The sequence below is a fragment of the Narcine bancroftii genome, chromosome 3 (genome assembly GCF_036971445.1).
Source record: "Narcine bancroftii isolate sNarBan1 chromosome 3, sNarBan1.hap1, whole genome shotgun sequence".
Lineage (NCBI taxonomy): Eukaryota > Metazoa > Chordata > Chondrichthyes > Torpediniformes > Narcinidae > Narcine > Narcine bancroftii.
The window spans coordinates 239,400,483-239,418,401 of record NC_091471.1 but is presented as its reverse complement, the minus strand read 5'-3'; the positions used below and the strand labels follow the sequence as shown (position 1 = coordinate 239,418,401).

The 17,919-nt window shown below is 44.2% G+C and overlaps 2 protein-coding genes across 3 annotated transcripts in view; one reads left to right on the top strand and one right to left on the bottom strand.

The window, feature by feature from the left end:
* Positions 1 to 3,431, top strand: part of camsap3 (calmodulin regulated spectrin-associated protein family, member 3) — a 138,787-nt gene extending 135,356 nt beyond the window's left edge. For both annotated transcript variants that reach the window (XM_069927219.1, XM_069927218.1), the window contains one exon: positions 409 to 3,431. In XM_069927219.1, coding sequence (XP_069783320.1) covers positions 409 to 705 — 297 coding nt within the window. In that variant the 3' untranslated portion in view covers positions 706 to 3,431. The remainder of the gene's footprint in view (positions 1 to 408) is intronic.
* Positions 3,397 to 17,919, bottom strand: part of xab2 (XPA binding protein 2) — a 58,998-nt gene continuing 44,475 nt past the window's right edge. Inside the window, exons 13-19 of the mRNA XM_069927220.1 lie at positions 16,638 to 16,800; positions 14,658 to 14,848; positions 14,293 to 14,415; positions 11,420 to 11,591; positions 7,613 to 7,739; positions 6,234 to 6,334; positions 3,397 to 3,916 (exon numbers count right to left, since the gene is read on the bottom strand). Of these exons, the coding sequence (XP_069783321.1) occupies positions 3,855 to 3,916; positions 6,234 to 6,334; positions 7,613 to 7,739; positions 11,420 to 11,591; positions 14,293 to 14,415; positions 14,658 to 14,848; positions 16,638 to 16,800 (939 nt within the window). The 3' untranslated portion in view covers positions 3,397 to 3,854. The remainder of the gene's footprint in view (positions 3,917 to 6,233; positions 6,335 to 7,612; positions 7,740 to 11,419; positions 11,592 to 14,292; positions 14,416 to 14,657; positions 14,849 to 16,637; positions 16,801 to 17,919) is intronic.

Below are 17,919 nucleotides of genomic sequence, written 5' to 3'. Positions count from 1 at the left end.
GCAGCATATTTAGCGTGATGCTGTGACTGCGCTGGAGATCGAAATCCTGTGCTGTCTGTAGGGAGTTTGTATGTCTGCGTGGGTCGCCTCCAAGAGTTCCAGTTTCCTCCCACCCTTCAAAACATACCAGGGGCTGTAGGTCAATTGGGCAGCATGGGCTCGTGGGCTGAAAGGCCCTGTTACTGTGCTGTATGTCTAAATTTAACCCCTGTACCTTTTTGAAGGGTGGGAAGCAATCCATGTGGGTCACCGGGAGAGCATGCAAACTCCGTGCAGACCATGGTGGATTCGAACCCCGACTGTAATTGCGTTGTGCTAACCATGCTGTCCATCAACCATGTTGATGTTTAACTTGCTCCAAAGTTATGGTAAATGATGATTTGTCATCTCCCATTTTCTGTTTGACAGGAAATTGACAAAAGCAAATCGAATCACTACTTGATCCTGTTCCGTGATAACAGTTGCCAGTTCAGGGCCGTGTACACTTATCCCCCAGAATCGGAGGAGATGCATCGTGTGGCTGGAGTTGGACCCAAGATCATCACAAAAAACATGATCGAGGGGATCTACAAGTACAATTCTGACCGGAAGCAATTCACCCAGATCCCCAGCAAGACTTTGTCTGCCAGTGTTGATGCAGTCACCATTCAAGGTCACCTGTGGCAGACCAAGAGGCTAGCCACGCCCAAAAAGTCATCCAAATGATGGTCTCTCCCCATTTCTGTGCATATGGATGAGTCAAAACTTTACGATCCTAATTTCCTCTCTTCCTCCCCTCCCCCCATCCTAAACCCTTTTCTACTATTTCTCTTGAATTGTGGAGGCAGTGTCCTATCCCCATTTCTGCATGTGGTTTCTATTCATCCGACACCATTCAAAACAATTGTTTGCATCACATGGATTGGGGGGGGGGGGGGGGTTGTTAAAAATTTGACATCGTGGCAGCTGTAGAGATTGTCCCAAAGGATTCACAAAACAGCGGTGGAGGGAGCACTAGACAATATGGTTCAAAATTATAAGCACTAAGGATTTGGTAAGAACTTTAGAAAGATCAAGAAGTTTTTTTTAAAAACAATTTAGATGTATAATTTTTTTCGTTGAAGCTTGATTTCTCATGATCACTACTGATGACCGAATTCGTGTCTGTATATATATTAGATCTATTTAAATGATTTAGCTGTTTGTATAGATGAAATATTTAAGGTTCTGCTTACTGGAAAGAATGGTTGGGTGTTGAAAATGGTGCGTTTGCAAGTTACTGTACATAACTTGTTCCAGTATTTGGTGTATAAAACAAAAGTGCTGTTGAGATTTTATTATTCAAATAATCAACGGAACCATTCCTACCTGCTTGCTTTTGTTGGAAGAATGAAATGTATCTTTAATTGCTAGCTTGATAAGCTACATGTTCTCGAACCTGAACTATCTCACGAGGTAAGGGTGAATGTCAGGGTAGACCCCCCCCCCCTTGGTTGAATTCCCAGCTCGGCTGTGCACATTATCGTCACATCAGTGCTTGAATTGACCAAGGCTGTGTCCAAACTTTTACTTTGGCTCAATTGAGTTTCCTGAAGGTGGACAAAAATTTGAGATCTTTAATTTGTATTGGGTTAGCATTAAACGTGCAGGTGGATTTCTGGTGTTCGGGGATTTGAGCGAGTGAAACCAGTTCAAGTGGAGGCCACCGTGTTAAATCCTCATTAATTTCTTCTAATTCTCTTACGGCAGCTTCAGGATGTTGACCATTCAGTGGCTTTAAATCTTGGAGGAAGGGTGATTGAATGAGTGGGCAGTGTTATGCAGTGCATTGACTTGGTTCTGATTCCAGGCATCAACACCAGCGTTGTATCTGGAAATCTCGGACCTGATGGCAGATTCCACATTTAACATAAAAAGCTCTGGTTTGCATTGACGCGATATTCGTTTGAACTGATTGTGGTTTAATTAATGTGATGAGCTCTGAGCAGTTCTGCTTGACCAAGTGCAGGAAAAACCCAATCTACAATTTTAAATATTATCATTTTAGATTTTGGTTGAACTTGTTTTCTTGCCTGTGGAAATGTTTATGAATGGAGTGAGAACGTGCCGGTTACTCTCAGTCCAACATGTGTAAGTAAGTAGTCTGAGCTGACCTGGTCACGACATCACTGAATATTGTTGTTGTGTTTGCAAGTCACTTGTTTGGGACATACGACTGGTATCTTTCCCCCCCCCCCCCCCCCAAAGAAAAACTAACGAGTTCTTTTGTTGCACGGCATTTCACTAAAACCTTGTCAACCCTGCTACTTCCAGTGTGGTGGAAGTTTAGTGGAAAAGCCACTAGTGGAGTTGGTGTCCATTGACTTTTGCTCAGAGAACAGGTCGAGAAAGCGCGAAGCCTGGTGCGTGATCGGGATGAGTTTGTACAATTTGTGTTTGAGGATGATGAATTCCTGAACTGATTATGCACTTTTATTTAATTTAAAGTTTCTATTTTGGCACAATTTTCTTTAAAAGGTCAACTGGAGAACTGGACTCTGAATGAATTGCATAGTGAACAATTAGCTTATAGTTCTGTGGAAACTTATTCACATCTCCAACCAAAAATTTGGATCCTAGTTTTGCTTGTAACATTCCATCATTGTGTAATTATGATTTTGGGAGAAAAAAAATGTCCTACAATTTTGGACTGCTGTCGCTGTGTAAAAGTGTCTGGTATCTTGAACAAGAGCGGAAAGCTTTGTAATCTCACCTACCTTTCTCACTACCCAAAGGTGACCTGTCAACTGGTGAAAGTAATTGCCCGTGTGTGTGTGTGTACAGAAGTAGAATTGAGGAACCTGAACAAATGTGGGAGCATTTTAACTACTGAATGCTACGTTTAATCTCTGTTGAGATTAGTGAACGTATCCTGTTTTTAGTATTTGCATTGTTCACTGCCACTGTATTTTCATTGTGGATTCAGCACTCACTGCTTGCAATTTATCAGGATAAATACCCAGGGGAGAGACAGCAGTGAGGATAAATGGTGATTTGCAGCAGGATTTGTGGATGTATTGATAACTCACCAAAGTTTGAAGGAGCTTTACTAAAAAGTTCTGTGGCAATTTTACCGATGGAACAAGTCCGCATCGGATTAGATGGCAGCGTCTGTTTTACCATGGCTCTCTTGGAAAGTAGACTGTTAACAGACAACGGCCAAAGAGGAGGTATTGTGGCCAAACAGATGTTCCTAACAAGTCCCTTTGGGCATTTCATGGGAGATGTGCAGTGAATAATTCACATATAAAGCCCAGACTGAAAGTTAGACCTGAAACACTTGGGCCAGTTTCAAGATGTAACGCGGTACCACACTTGAGATTTGACCTCTGGATTTTGGTGGAATCTGTATTACTTAGAAAGAAATAACATGAGAAAAATATCTTGAAATTTAATAAACAATTTACACAAAATTCATGTTTTTGCCAGAATTCTGTTTTTAAAAAAAATCAGAGCACTGAAGCGGAGCTTGACCTAAGGTATGTTCCTCTTGTAGATCATCTGTGCTGAGACGAGTTATTTCCCCCTCGTAAACTGGGATTACTCTTGTTTAGGTGACATTGCAGAACAAAATACATAGAGGAGGAAGTTCATGTGGGTTGTTCCTTTAGCATTCTCTCCTAACCAGAAAACACTTGCTTTTGGGTGGTATGTATTAAGATTTTATCTTTATTCAAAGATCCAAGATTCCAGCTTTGCAGACAGTCCAACAGAAATGAAGACGGTGCTTGGGGAACTGAAATGTGCGCTGTGAAAGCAGTCAGTTCAGCTTGGTACCTGAAACAACATCTGGCAAAGTGCCATGGAAGATGCCGAGAGAGCGCTGTCGTCGTGGCTCAGTCATCCTTCAAGCCCCCAAACACTGCAGTGGGGACGACTTTCTGCTCCAGGGGTACCTCTGAAATAGATGGCCAATACATTAGTTCAAATAGATAAAAGTACCTGTGAAGATCAGTAGATGCTGGATTTTCTGGTTGCTTGAGACTTATTCTTATAATGCCTAATACACCAGGATTAAGAATCAACAGTTTAAAAGACAAAAATGTTACACTGAACAGGGTTATGGGGATAAGGCTGGAAAGGGGTACTGATGGTAGTGATCAGCCATGATCTGTAAAATGGTGGTGCTGGCTCGACAGGCCGAAGGGCCTACTCCAGCTCCTATTGTCTATTAACCGTAAAGCATTTTACTTTATTTTTAGTCACACGTTTAACTGTTGCTATATCTACAGGTTCCACCCCCTCCACAGAGCTGCCTAATAACGTTATAGATAATTAACCTCCCCAAGTTTACAGATAAAATCTTACTAATAAAGACTCTTACTAAGCAAGGATAAGGAGACACGAAGAGGGTTATCCCATCGGCGAGCGGCATCAACCAGCTCTTCATCCTGGGCGCTGCCATTTTATTCAAACTACCAACTCCACAACTACTCTATTCTACAATATGAAAAGCCCGTTCTCAGTCTAAAATGGCACACTGTTCCCCTGCTTAGTGTCACCCAACCTCAGAATGTTGATTACACCAGCAGTTCATCCAAACCAGTCCAAAAAGATTTGCTTTCTTAAATTTCTCGAGAGCCATTCCAATGTGTAGATCCAGCCAACATCTCGACATCAGCCATGGGAGGTTTTAACTAAAAACCTTGTTCTCTTTTCACCTTGTGTAACATAAATGCTTTTTATTGTAGTTGGTAGGAGAGAAATTCAGAATGGGGCCCATAGCCAAAAGAACGGCTGTTCTACGTCGTTCCACAGGACCAGACCCTTCAGGCCATAGTGACAAAGCCAACTCATCCCATCTCACTGTATTTGTTATATTATCATGTGTCTATCCAAATGCTTTTTGAACATTCTACAAGATTCTGAGAGGCATAGATTGGATAGACAGCCAGCACCTTTTTCCCAGGGCAGGAATAGCAAACAGCAGAGGATATGTGTACAAAGTGAAGGGAGGGAAGTTTAGGGGAGAAATCAGGGGTACCCACCCAAAGAGGTTTGAGTGTCTGGGATGGCGGCTGGGACATTAGGGGCATTGAAGAAACTCTGAGACAGGCATAGAGATGGAATAAAAATAGAGGGTTACAGAGTAGGGATGGTTTAGTACTTTCTTTAAGGAAAATATGGGTTGGCACAACATCGAGGGCCAAAAGGCTGTAGTGTTCTCTGTTCGATTACCCTTACCTACTCCTTTGTTTAAAAAATAACTTGCACATATTCATTACACTTTCGCCTTCACTCTAAACCTGTCACAAGGCTTAAAATGTCAATGGCTAAAGTTCACCTACCCTATTTATGCTTCCCACCTCTGGCACTCCAACTTGGTCCAACCACTCTCATCTCGGTGATCCTTCTGCACCCCCTCCACATCCTGCAGAACTGCACGCAGTGCTCCAAGTGTGGGCAAATCAATACCCCAGCTGATTAAGACCAGCACACTCCCTTCATCGACTGGGGATGCAGCCATAACTCCCTGAAAGTGGCCACGCATTATCCCTCTGTGCATCAATGGCCCCCACAGGCACCATCATTTGTCTGCCACCTCTGATTAAACTTCGTCAGGGCAGGAGGCAATGACAGACCGATCAATGCACCTTTCTGCTTTTAGTCACCATCCGATTGCACTTGATGTTCCCACTGCGTGCCGGATAAGTGGGTGTCCTGGTCATGGTGAACTAATAAGATTGCCAGAATGATGCTTCACTGAGACCAGTTAACAGCTCAAAACCAGAGCAGGAAATAGTACAGTGGAATCCAAGCAACCGTGGAAAATAAATAGGTAAAAAATACAAAAGTTTAAAATTTGTACCCCCCCCGCTAATCATGCAACACACAATCTCAAGCAACCGGCATCTACCAATCCCTATGGGTGTCAGATACCAGGGTTTTACTGTATATATACACACTACAGTTTCTATTGAAGAGTCTGTGAAAACCCCCAATTAAATAGTATCCATGTATGGTTACATGATTAATCCAACTATACACAGCAGCTGATTTAAAACCCATGACCAACATTCTTATGAAGAAATTACCACGATCTTATTGCCTCTATTGTAATGTGCTGACAGTTCAGATTTCAGGACAATCAAGAACTGAGGGCCCGGTTCACGAACATGCTGCAATGTAAGAGGCTGAGAGATTTGAAAGGGGGGGCGGTTTAAAGTATTGAGTGAAAAAATGGATAGGCTCACACCCTGACAAATTCCACCTACCATCAGGTTCGTCTTCGCCCTCATCATCATCGTCGATGTCGATCTCATCCGGGTTGGCCTGCTTCGTGAGCTCCGCAAGTTCATCGCGTGTCACGTCACTCCTGCAGTTGAAAAAGCCCATGAGGAGTACGTAGATCTCTTTACCATAGAACCATAGCCCTTCTAGTTTATCTGAGACATCATTCCTCTAATCCCAATCCATATTCCTCCAGACCTCTCCCATCCATGTATCTATCCAATTTATTTTTAAAACTTGAGTGAGCCTGCATTTACCACATCCCCACCAATCTCTGAGTGAAGAAGTCCCCCCTCATGTTCCCACTAAACCTTTCACCCTGAGCCACGTCCTCTTGTATTTATCTCTCCTAATCTATGTGGAAAGAGCCTTCTCACATTTACTCTATCTATTCCCCTCATTCTTCTATGCTCCAAAGTCCTTTCACAGGAAAATACTTTTTGATAGAAAGGTTTTGGGGATATGGGGAGAATGCAGGGACATAGGACTTAAATTTTTAATTAATTTAGGCAGACAGCACAACAGGCCCTTCTGGCCCACGAGCCTGGGCTGCCCAATCATCCTACAACCCGGCACGTTTTGAAGGGTGGGAGGAAACCAGAGCACCCAGGAAAAACCTAAGCAGAGAACGTACAAACTCCTTACAGACAACGTGGTTGCTAGCCCCGTAACAGCATGGCACTAACTTCCAGCCCTTTAGTTTGGCAAACAAGGTGGTTGGCATGGACATTGCGCCAAAAGCCCAGTCTCTGTTCTGTAAGGAATCTTTTTTGCAGTAATAGATTAAATATATTCACAAAAGATCCAAGAACCAGGATTGAGATATAGGTTTTATATCTGGGAGAATCCCTCGTAGTTAAATTTAGACATACAGCACGGTAATAGACCCTTCTGGCCCACAATCCCATGCTGCCCAATTACACCTGACTGACCCACAACCCAGTACGTTTTGAATAATGGGAGGAAACCCACGTAGACACGGGGAGAAGATGCAAACTCCTTAGACATAGCTCCGGAATTGAGCCCATGTTGCTGGCGCAGTAACAGCATTGTGCTAACTGCTAACACCAACCATTTGTCATGTAATCCAGAGGATTTCTCCCAAGAGGAAATGGGTATGTTTCCTTGATCAAAAGGCCATCTGTGTACAGTAAAACACTTATGGACAATAGATAATACGGCAACATACTTTTAATTCACTATTTTAGAAGCTGTTTTGTAGGAATGGGTCGTGGACAGGGAATGGACATATGGCCGGACAGCAGATGGCCAAAAGCCTCTTTCATGAGACTGGATCCAGAAAGGCCAATTCTGGAGAGGAACGCCACCATTAATTCAGATTCTGCCCACGCCTCCAACGTACCTGACAAACAGAATTTTGCCTTTGGGTTTGGGTCTTTCTCTTTCAGCCTCTTCAGCTATCTGTTGTGCCTTCTGTTCCAGTAATTTCATGTCGTCCATTCCACTTTGTCCCGGAGCCAGATCAGACACTGCAACCAATCATGCAAGATGACCGTCAATACATCACTCTGGACAATCAGATGCTTCCAGGTTGATAGCATTTCCCTTGAATGTAACTTTCACCACTGATCAATTAGGCAAATGATTGGACTGAATTTCCTTGGCACAGGGAAAAGGTTCCTTTAAATATATGGCATCAACACAAAATATCAGATTTTTTTTGGGTCAGTTTATTCAGCAAATTTAAATTTAGCCCTAAGCACGGTAAAAGGCCATATTGGCCCGTGCCGCCCAATTAACCAACAACCCCCGGTACGTTTTGAATGGTGGGGGGGAAAGCCCATGCAGACACAGGGAGAACTTTACAGACCGCACAGGATTTGAACCCTAGTTCCAATCGCTGGGACTAACTGTTACGCCAACCACGTTGCCCCAATACGAGGCTAATTCTTTTATTCCCCATTTAATAATGAATCACAGCTCTCAAGCTGGGAGCGGGCTTGGTGAAACACTGACCACATATGCTCCCCAGGTTTCCTCTGGATAAGATTGCATCCAATAAAGGAATCAAGGTGAAGGGCCAAGGAAGTAAAGTGAAGCATTGGATACAAGACAAGGACCAGGATTTTAGGAGCAGGGGAAACTTGTCTGATTTATTTGTTCACTGCCAGCTATCCCGAATTGCCCCTACACTGTGGAGGAAGTCAAGCTTCTACCGCATCGGTGTGTCTCTGGAGTCATACACAGGGGGCAGCAAATTTCCTCCCTTGAAAGAGAGCAATGAGGCGAAACTTCAACTGCAAATCAATCTACAGTCACGAAAATCTAAACAATGCTGTAACACAAAATTCTGGAACTATTCTGCAGGTGACCCAGCATCTCTGGAAAGAGGTGTTGGGTCCGAGAGCCTTCACAGAAATGGGACCTGAACCATTGGTTCTGTTTCTCTCTCCACAGCTGATGCTTGTTCTGCATAGTGTTTCCGGCATTTTCTGTAGGTTAATTATTTTAAGTAAAATTCACTAGCCACCATCCAAACTCATTCCCCTGGATCAATGATCAAGGGCTTTGTTTACTTGCTCAGTGACTTTATCACGACGCCACGTTGACTGAGGTATGGAAGGACTTCCCCGTACCAATGCAGAGTGAGGCAGCCCTCCAACGTTCGGTTTAGTGGTTTCCAACTGGGGCTCTGGAGACCCCTTTTGGAGAAGGTGGCAAAGATATAGGGCGTGCAATTAAGGGTTCATTGTGGTAGAACATTACAGCACAGTTCAGGCCTTTCAGCCCTCGATGTTGTTCCGACCTACCAGGTCGTTGGGTGTATTTAAGGCAGAGATCGATAGGTATCTGAAGAGTCAAGTTTTCAAAGGTTATGGGGAGAAGGCCAGGGTGTGGGAGAGTGGAATGGTGGAGCTGACTTCTGCTCTTTTTATGTTCATGTGTACTGAGATATCGTGTAAAAAGAAAGAACTAAACCTTCCCTACCCTGTAACCCTCTATTTTTCTTCCATCCATGTGCCTGTCTCAGACTCTCTTAAATGCCCCTAATGTTCCAGCCTCCACCACCACTCCAGGCAAAGCATTCCAGCCGCCCGCAACTCTGTGTAAAACTTTTACCTCTGATATCTCCCCTAAACTTCCCTCCCTTCACTTTGTACAGACGTCCTCTCGTGTTTGCTATTCCTGCCCTGAGAAAAGGTGCTGGCTCTCCATCCTATCTATGCCTCTCAGAATCTTGTAGGCCTTCATTAAGTCACCTCTCATCCTTCTTCGCTCCAAAGTGAAAAGCCTTGCTAACCCTGCCTCATAAGGCACATTTTCCATTCCAGGCAACATCATGGTAAATCTCCTCTGCACCCTCTCCACAGCTTCTACCTCTAAGTGTGGTCTCCCAGAGATTTGTAGAGTTGCAACATGACCTCTCGATGCTTGAATTCAATCCCCCGACTAATGAAGCCCAGCATCCCATAGGCCTTCTTAACTATCCTATCAATCTGCGTAGCAACATTGAGAGATGCATGGATTTGGACCCCAAAGTCCCTCTGCTCTGTTAAGTATCCAACTCATACTTCTGGTTTGACCTTTCAAAATGCATTGCCTAACACTTATCCGGAGTGAACTCCTTCTTCCACTTTTCTGCCCAACTCTGCATCCTGTCTATATCCTTTTGTAACCTACGACAAACTTCAGCTCCATCCACAACTCCTCCAAACTTTGTGTCATCCGCAAACTCACATATCCATTTTTCTGCTTCTTCATCTAGGTCATTTAAAAAAGCAGGGGTCCAAAAAGAGATCCCTGCGGAACTCCACTAGTCACTGACCTCCAGGCAGTGATCATCCAGTAGGTCAAAGTATCAAACACAGATTGGGTGAAGTTGGCCAGATTCACATGGAGCAGTAACAGGGGTGCAATCTTGGATTATTCCAAGAGAGAAAAATCGGTGGCCTAGTAAAAGTCTACTAGAAAGGGAGAGCTACACCAGCTGGGAGTTTACTGTGGAAAAATGTGTGATCTCTTGTAACCGGTTTGGATGAACTGGTACAGAATTCCCAGAGTTTACAACTTAACCAAGAGAGACCACTGAAATGGACACACAGAAAAAAGAGGACTCCCCCCCACGGTAGAGAACATTGCACAGAGAACGACAAATCACCAGGAAAAGCAAAGCAAATACCAACATTAGAAAATTGATTGAGATAAACCTGACATGGTCGGGGAGGGTCAAATTCAAGAACAATGATCAGAAATGAGGTGGGGAAGAGGCAGAAAGCCAAAAATGACATTAAACAAAAGATTTAATACAAGAGCTTTTTATCTGGACATTGATCTCCCCCAGATTTAACAAATGGAACCTGCCAATTCACCACGCGTTAGGTCCTGCTCAAGGGCACGTAGAAGGTCTGAGTCACTGTGGGGAGCACTGGTGCTAGGCAGACAAGTCTTAAAGACTCGTAGGAGTAGAAATAGGCTGTTCAGCTCATCGAGTCTGCCCCGCCTTTTAATCATGAGTTGATCCATTTCCCCACTGCCTGGTCTTCTCCCCTTAAAAACCTGTCAATCTCTGCCTTAAATACACCGAATGATCCAGTTGCCTGTGGCAACAAATTTCACAAATTTGATGGAAGGAGCCACGTTCACAAAAAAACGTTAACAAGATTAACCATGGCAATAGCAGCATTTACGGAGGCGCTGTTAACTCAGCCTGCAACATCACAGGCACCAGACTTCACTCCTTCGAGGACATTTACAAGAGACAGTGTCTTAAAAAAAGCAGTCTCTATTCTCAGGGATCCCCACCACCTAGGCCATATCCTCTTCACTCTGCTACCAGCAGGCAAAAAGGTACAAAAGGCTAAAGTTGAGCACTCAGTGGCACAAGGACAGCTTCTTCCTCTATGCCATCGTTTCCTGAATGATCAATGAACCACAGATATTATTTATTTATTGTTGAAAAGTGGTTTATATGAATGTTTGAACTGTGACGCTGCCGCAAAACAACAAATTTCGTGATTTGTTCATGACAATAAATTCTAATTTAAATCTAACATCACGCGCAAATTAAATTTAAGTTTTAAATTAAAAACAGTGGTTTCAAGATGGGTCATTGCACTGAAGTGTTAACCCTTTGCCAGCTGAGCATTCCACAACTAGGTTACGTTTCACATTCCCAGCGTGTGTTTTCTTAGGGACCAGTACAACTTACCTGTTCCTGTAGCGTTGGTGGAGGCTTTCAGCATCTGCGAGGACATGAAATTAACCTGGGTGTTGTAGGTGGCCTGCACACTTCGCTTGATCCGCAACATCTCCCGAATTGTGTCCTCGTTACCGTGTCGGATCTCAAATTCCTTCCACGTCTGCCAGAATGATGGCGTTATCTGCAATTGGACGGGCAGGCAGGAAGTACATGAAAAACCTACGACAGAAATCCCCGATATCCAGAATACAAGCAACCAGGGGAAAAAAAAATCCTAGAAATAAGCTAAAAATACGAAAGTTTAAAAATTGGCGTACCCGGCAGTTAGTTTGCTAATCACGCAACACGCAATGTCAAACAACTGGAAAATTCACTTATCTGGCATCTACAATCCCTGTAGGTGCTGGATACCAGGGGGTTTTACTGTAATAGCCTTCCAAAATTAGAAGAGTGTTGGGGAGGGGTGGGGAAACATGATGGGTCTCGTGGGTGAAAGTTTCACTGCAGAATTTGGGCATTGTGCTGTTGGTGGGCCTAGTCTTTGGATGGGACATCAAAATAAAGCTCTCTCTGCACTCATGAGTGCAATAAATGAAAAAAGTGGGGGGGGGGGGGGGTCATCCCTGGTCTTAATTATGAACACTATGACCTGCTCTTCTCATTTCACTATTGTCACTTTTATTCCTGCAGTATCAGATAAACTCTGCAGATAGATGTTTGCTTGCGTGGATAGTTTTTCATAGTATTTCGCTCCACCATTCAATCATGAGCTGATCCATTCTCCCACTCCCCTGCCTTCTCCCCATAACCTTTGATAACCCGACTAACTATTCAGAAACCCATCAATCTCTGCCTTAAATACACCCAACGACCTGGCCTCCACAGCCACCTGTGGCAACAAATTCCAGAAGTTCATCGCTCCCTACCTAAAGAAATTCCTCCGCATGTATTTTAAATGGGCACCGGCCATCAAAGCTGAAGTTGTCCCCTCTTGTCTTTGACTCCCCCACCTTGGGAAACAAGTTTGCCACATCTACTGTGTCCAGGCCTCTCAACATCTGAAATACTTCTATGTGGTCTCCAGGTCCCCCATCATTTCTTTGAACTCCAAGGAGCACAGTCCAAGGGCCGTCAAACTTTCCTTGTACACTAATCCCTTCACTCCAGGAATCATTCTTGTGAATTGTCTCTGAACCCTCTCCAATGCCAGCACATCCTTCCTTCAATAATGAGCCCAAAACTATACCCTGAACTCCAAGTGAGGCCTCAACATCTCATATATAACCATATAATTACAGTAAGGAAACAGGCCATCTCGGCCCCTCTAGTCCGCACCGATTTAAGTGAACTACCTGCTCCCTGTCCATAATCCTCCAATCCCCTCACATCCCTTATATCCTATTTTGCTTGATATGAATGCCAACATTCTCCAATGACTCAACCTGGAGGTATCCAACACGAGGATTCCCAAGTCCTTTTGTACCTCTGAATTTTGAATTTTCTTCCCATCCAATTAATAGTCTCCCCATTTATTCCTGCTACCAAAATACATGACCTACACTTTCCAACATTGTAGATCATTGTCCGTTCTCCTAATTTATCCAAGTCCCTCTGCAGCCTCTCCACTTCCTGCTCATGACCCGCCCCTTCACCTAGCTATGAGTCATTGCAAGAAACAATTCAACATCCCTGTCCCTTCATTACCCTGAACCTCACCCCCCCCCCCCACTCCAAGAACGTCACCAGAGGGACCAGCGCAGTTCAACACTGCAGCTGGTTGCTTTTTCTCAGGGGCGGACAATAAACGTTGGTGTTGTCAGCGATGCCTAGATCTAGCAAAAAGAATAAACGAGTTATACTGAAACATGGATATTTCATTGAGAGAGCAGAACAGGTCGGCAAAGGAAGGGGGAGAATAAAGTTTGGCAACTAACATCATTCTTTCTCCATAAAATAAATTCAATCACAATAAACTGAAAAAGTGGGACAGTGGTTCGCAACCTTTTTTTTTCCTTCACTCACATACCACCTTAACTAATCCTTTACAAACCACAACCTTTGGCATAGGATGCCATAGATGCTCCGTGGTAAGATGGGATCCCTTAAGGTGGCATGAGAGTGGAAAAGGTCGAGAAATCATTGGAGTAGCTCTGTTGGGCCCTCGTGACGGCACCGTTGGGCCCTCGTGACAGCACCGTTGGGCCCTCGTGACAGCACCGTTGGGCCCTCGTGACAGCACCGTTGGGCCCTCGTGACAGCACCGTTGGGCCCTCGTGACAGCACCGTTGGGCCCTCGTGACAGCACCGTTGGGCCCTCGTGACAGCACCGTTGGGCCCTCGTGACAGCACTGCTGGGCCCTCGTGACAGCACTGTTGGGCCCTCGTGACAGCACCGCTGGGCCCTCGTGACAGCACTGTTGGGTCCTCGTGACAGCACCGTTGGGTCCTCGTGACAGCACCGTTGGGACCTCGTGACAGCACTGTTTGGCCCTCGTGACAGCACTGTTGGGCCCTCGTGACAGCAGTGTTGGGCCCTCGTGACAGCCCTGTTGTTCAATAAGATCGACGTTGATCTTTTCTGGAAGTTCCGTTCCCTGTAATTTTGGGGTGGCACGGTTTGCACTACACCAATACTGCGGCAACAACTTGGGTATAAATCCAGCACTGTCTGTACGCAATATGTACGGTCTCCCACATTCCAAAGACATACAGGGTTAGAAGGTTAACAGATCATGGTTATATTTGGGCGGCGTGGGCCAGAGGCGCTTGTTACTGTACTGTATCTCTAAATATAAAAAAAACCTGATAACGTAACATCTGTGGATTTCGAACAAAGCTATCAATGGTCCAGAAAGCAGCCAGATATCGCTCATGGGACCTACCCTTGGATCGCACAGCTGAGAACAGTAGGAGTAAATGGATCTTGCCCGATCGATTTCACCCAGCTTGCACTCCATATCAGCGAAGCGCAGGCACATATCTCGTGCGTGCTCATCTGGCAGCACCTGTAACAAAATAATGTTCTCACAAATACAGGATGAGATACCCGTCCTGCATATGTATTTTGTGTGTGTGAGTTTTTTGCACCAAGGACCGGAGAACGCTGTTTAGTCAGGTTGTACTTGTGCAATCAGATGACAATAAACTTGACTTTTGACGGTGCAATATTTATTTTTGTGGAATCACAGGGGAGTGTAAATCCTCTCAAGGTAAGATGAGATGAAAAGTGAGTCAAAGCACGTCATACCTCAATTGCCTTCTCGTAAATGCCCCGTGTGTGAGTAACTCCATAAATTTCAGCTGCTCGTTTAATGTAGATATTGTACATCTCATATTGCTCTAACGGCTCCACTGCTTTGGCTGCTCGCTCGTACACAGCCATGGCATGTCGGGCCAAGCCATACTCCTCCTCCAGCTTGGCATACAGCAGGAAAAGAGCTGCAAAGGGAGAGAATTGAACCGCAGTGACTGGTAAATAGTGGTATCCAACCCCCCAACTCTCTCCATCAAACAAGTGAACTTACACCGTAGATCTAGCCGTAAGACAGAGGAGCAGAAATAGGCTATTCAGCCCATAAAGACTACCCCACTGTTTAATTGTGAGCTGATCCATTTCCCCACTCGGTCCCAATGTCCGGCCTTCTCCCCATAACCACTGATGCCCTGGTTAATCAAGAACCTGTCAACCTGTGCCTAACTCACAGACTTACCACCCTCTGCCAGAAGAATTTTCTCTGCATGTCTGTTCTAAGTGGACGCCCTTCAATCCTGAAGTTGTGCCCTCTTATCCTGGACTCTACTAACATGGGAGCATCTACTCTTGTTCCACATCTACTCTGTCCATGCCTTTCAATGTTCAAGGGACTTCACTAATGGATTGAGAGCAACAGAGGAAAGAACTCGGAGGATTAGGTTCAGACCCAGTCTGTGGAGATTGATGTTCTAGGAGGATCATGTGGTTTTGCAAACAGAGAGAGTAAAACAGGTTTTTCTTGGGGGGGAGAGAGATAGAGAGTTGAGTTCTGTAGTTTTTACAGTCATCAGCAACAGATGGGACTGGAACAGGACAAGCTGGCAAGCTTGTGGGAAAACCCCATTTGGAAGACAGGTTGTGACTGCTTAGTTCAGCCTGGTCAAAGTCCTTGTGGTCCTTACAAGTGGAGAGGACTGGCTGTATAATGTTTCACTTGAAATAAGAGAAATAAAAAGGAACTCTGTGGTGACCTGAAAGAAAGAGGTTATCATCTGGAGATCCCTGAGGGGGCAAGTTTCTTCGGCAAGACACTGAAGTGGCTGATTAAAAGGGATCAGTTTGTGACCAGGAACAACACTCTCTGAAAACTGACAAGAACCTTCCTGAGTGATAACCATTTACCTTTGAAACACCAAAGCCTGGTGAAATTCATAAATGTTAAATTCTGTGCACAGTATAAGAATTGCCTGCAACCAGTGAACTTGGAGGAATGAGAAGTGAGATTGGATTGTGAATCAAAGAACTTTTCTGAACTTACATACATATTACACATACGTGCACTTAGAATTAGAAGGGAGTATTGATAGGTTAAGTTAATAGTAATAAACTTTGATCCTGTTTTCATGTTTAAAGATAATTAAAAACAACTTTTGTTTAAGTAACCATTTGTCTTGGTGAATATCTATTGCTGCTGGGTTTTGGAGTCCTCTGGGCTTATAACAATATCCTTTCTTAAATGAGAAGGACCACAAATGCTGTAAAATCATCCATTATTAAATAGCCATACAGGACCAGCATTTGACAAAGGTTGATGTGTTACACAGACCTGAGGGGCCACATTTTAAAGGTTCAGAAAGTAAAAACCACAGATTTTGCACATATTCTTATTGACTGAAATCTAAAGAATACTGCAGTCCTCCTGAACACCACCAGGAACACAGGAGTGTGGTTACTTGGAGCAGCAATGAAGCACAAAATGTAATGAACCAAACCTTAATGCCCAACACACAGTCATACAATTAAAAGCCAGTCACTGCACAAAATGGAAACTGCCAAGTTTGATTGAAATCCGTAAAAAAAATGTCACCTCCACAAAATCTGTCACGCGAAGTAAAAGTGATAGGTTAGGATAAATATTGTCTGGAAACTATATTTGCAGAGGCTTGCAACATGCATTGTAAATGGGAGTTACTTCAATGAGCAGCGGGGTTTAACCTGGAATCAAACTGAAACAACAGGATGGCTAGCACTAACTTTTAGCAAATTTTGGCGGACATCGATCAAGCGCCTGCTCAAACAGCTCCCGCGCCCTCTCGAGCTTCTTCCCGCCGTACCGGTCGATGAATTTGGTTAGGTAAGTATTCCAAATATCGTACACGTTGGGCCATTTAAACAGTGCAATCCCTCGTTCATAAGCCTGTAACAAGAAAGCAAAATTAATCATAAAGGACAAAACTTCCCAAATATCTGTAATACTTTTGGGCTTAATCCCTTTTCGGAGGGAATTAATTTGATCTGCTGCAAATTCCTCCTGTCACTCTTCATGTTAGATTTTTTTTCTCCAGTATTCACTCCTTATGTCAACAAAGATGCTTGAAAACTTCTACAGGTGGACTGTGGAGAGCATTCTGGCTAGTATGGAGGTGCCTATGCTAGGGGGGGTTGTTAACTTGTCCTGCAACATCATGGGCACCAGTCACCTATCCTCGAGACCCCCCACCACCCTCTTCACTCTGCTACCATCAGGAAAAGGGTACAGGAGCCTAAAGACAAGCACTCAGCGGCACAGGGACAGCTTCTTCCCCTCTGGCATCAGATTCCTGAATGAACAATGAACCACAGACACTACCTCACCTTTTCTTGCACTATTTTTTATTTATTTTGAAATGTGGTTTATAAAATGTGTGCACTGTGAAACTGCCACAAAGCAACAAATGTCGGAACATGTTCATGGCAATAAATTCTGATTTCTCCCTTGTGTTTATGGCTACAAAGTACAACTGCTCTCTGGGTCAAAATTATTCCCCCAGCAGATGACCTTCCCCCAACCCTTGGCTTTCAGTTGATCCGGCATGGCAATCAGCACAGATGCAATCTCGGTTCAATCCTTAACCTTGGTGCTGCTTGGGTGAGGTTTCATTCTCTTGCTGTGTTTGCGTGGGGGTCCTCTGCGTTCATCCCACAGCCCAAAGGTTCGCCAGGTAGCAAAATAATCAAAGGGGAAGGTTTTCAAAGTTTGCAGAGGAATCTGGACCAGCTGGAAAAATGGGCAGAAAAATGGCCAATGGAATTTAATGCAGACAAGTGCAAGATGTGGCATTTTGGAAGGACAAACCAAGAAAGGACATACACAGTAAATGATAGGACACTGAGAAATGGGGTAGAACAGAGTGACCTGGGAATACAGGTACAGAATTCCCTGGAAATGGAATCACAGGTTGTAACGAGAGCTTTTGGCATCTTGGCTTCATAAATCAAAATATTGAGTACAGGAGCTGGGATGTTATGGTAAAGATGTACAAGACATTGGTGAGGC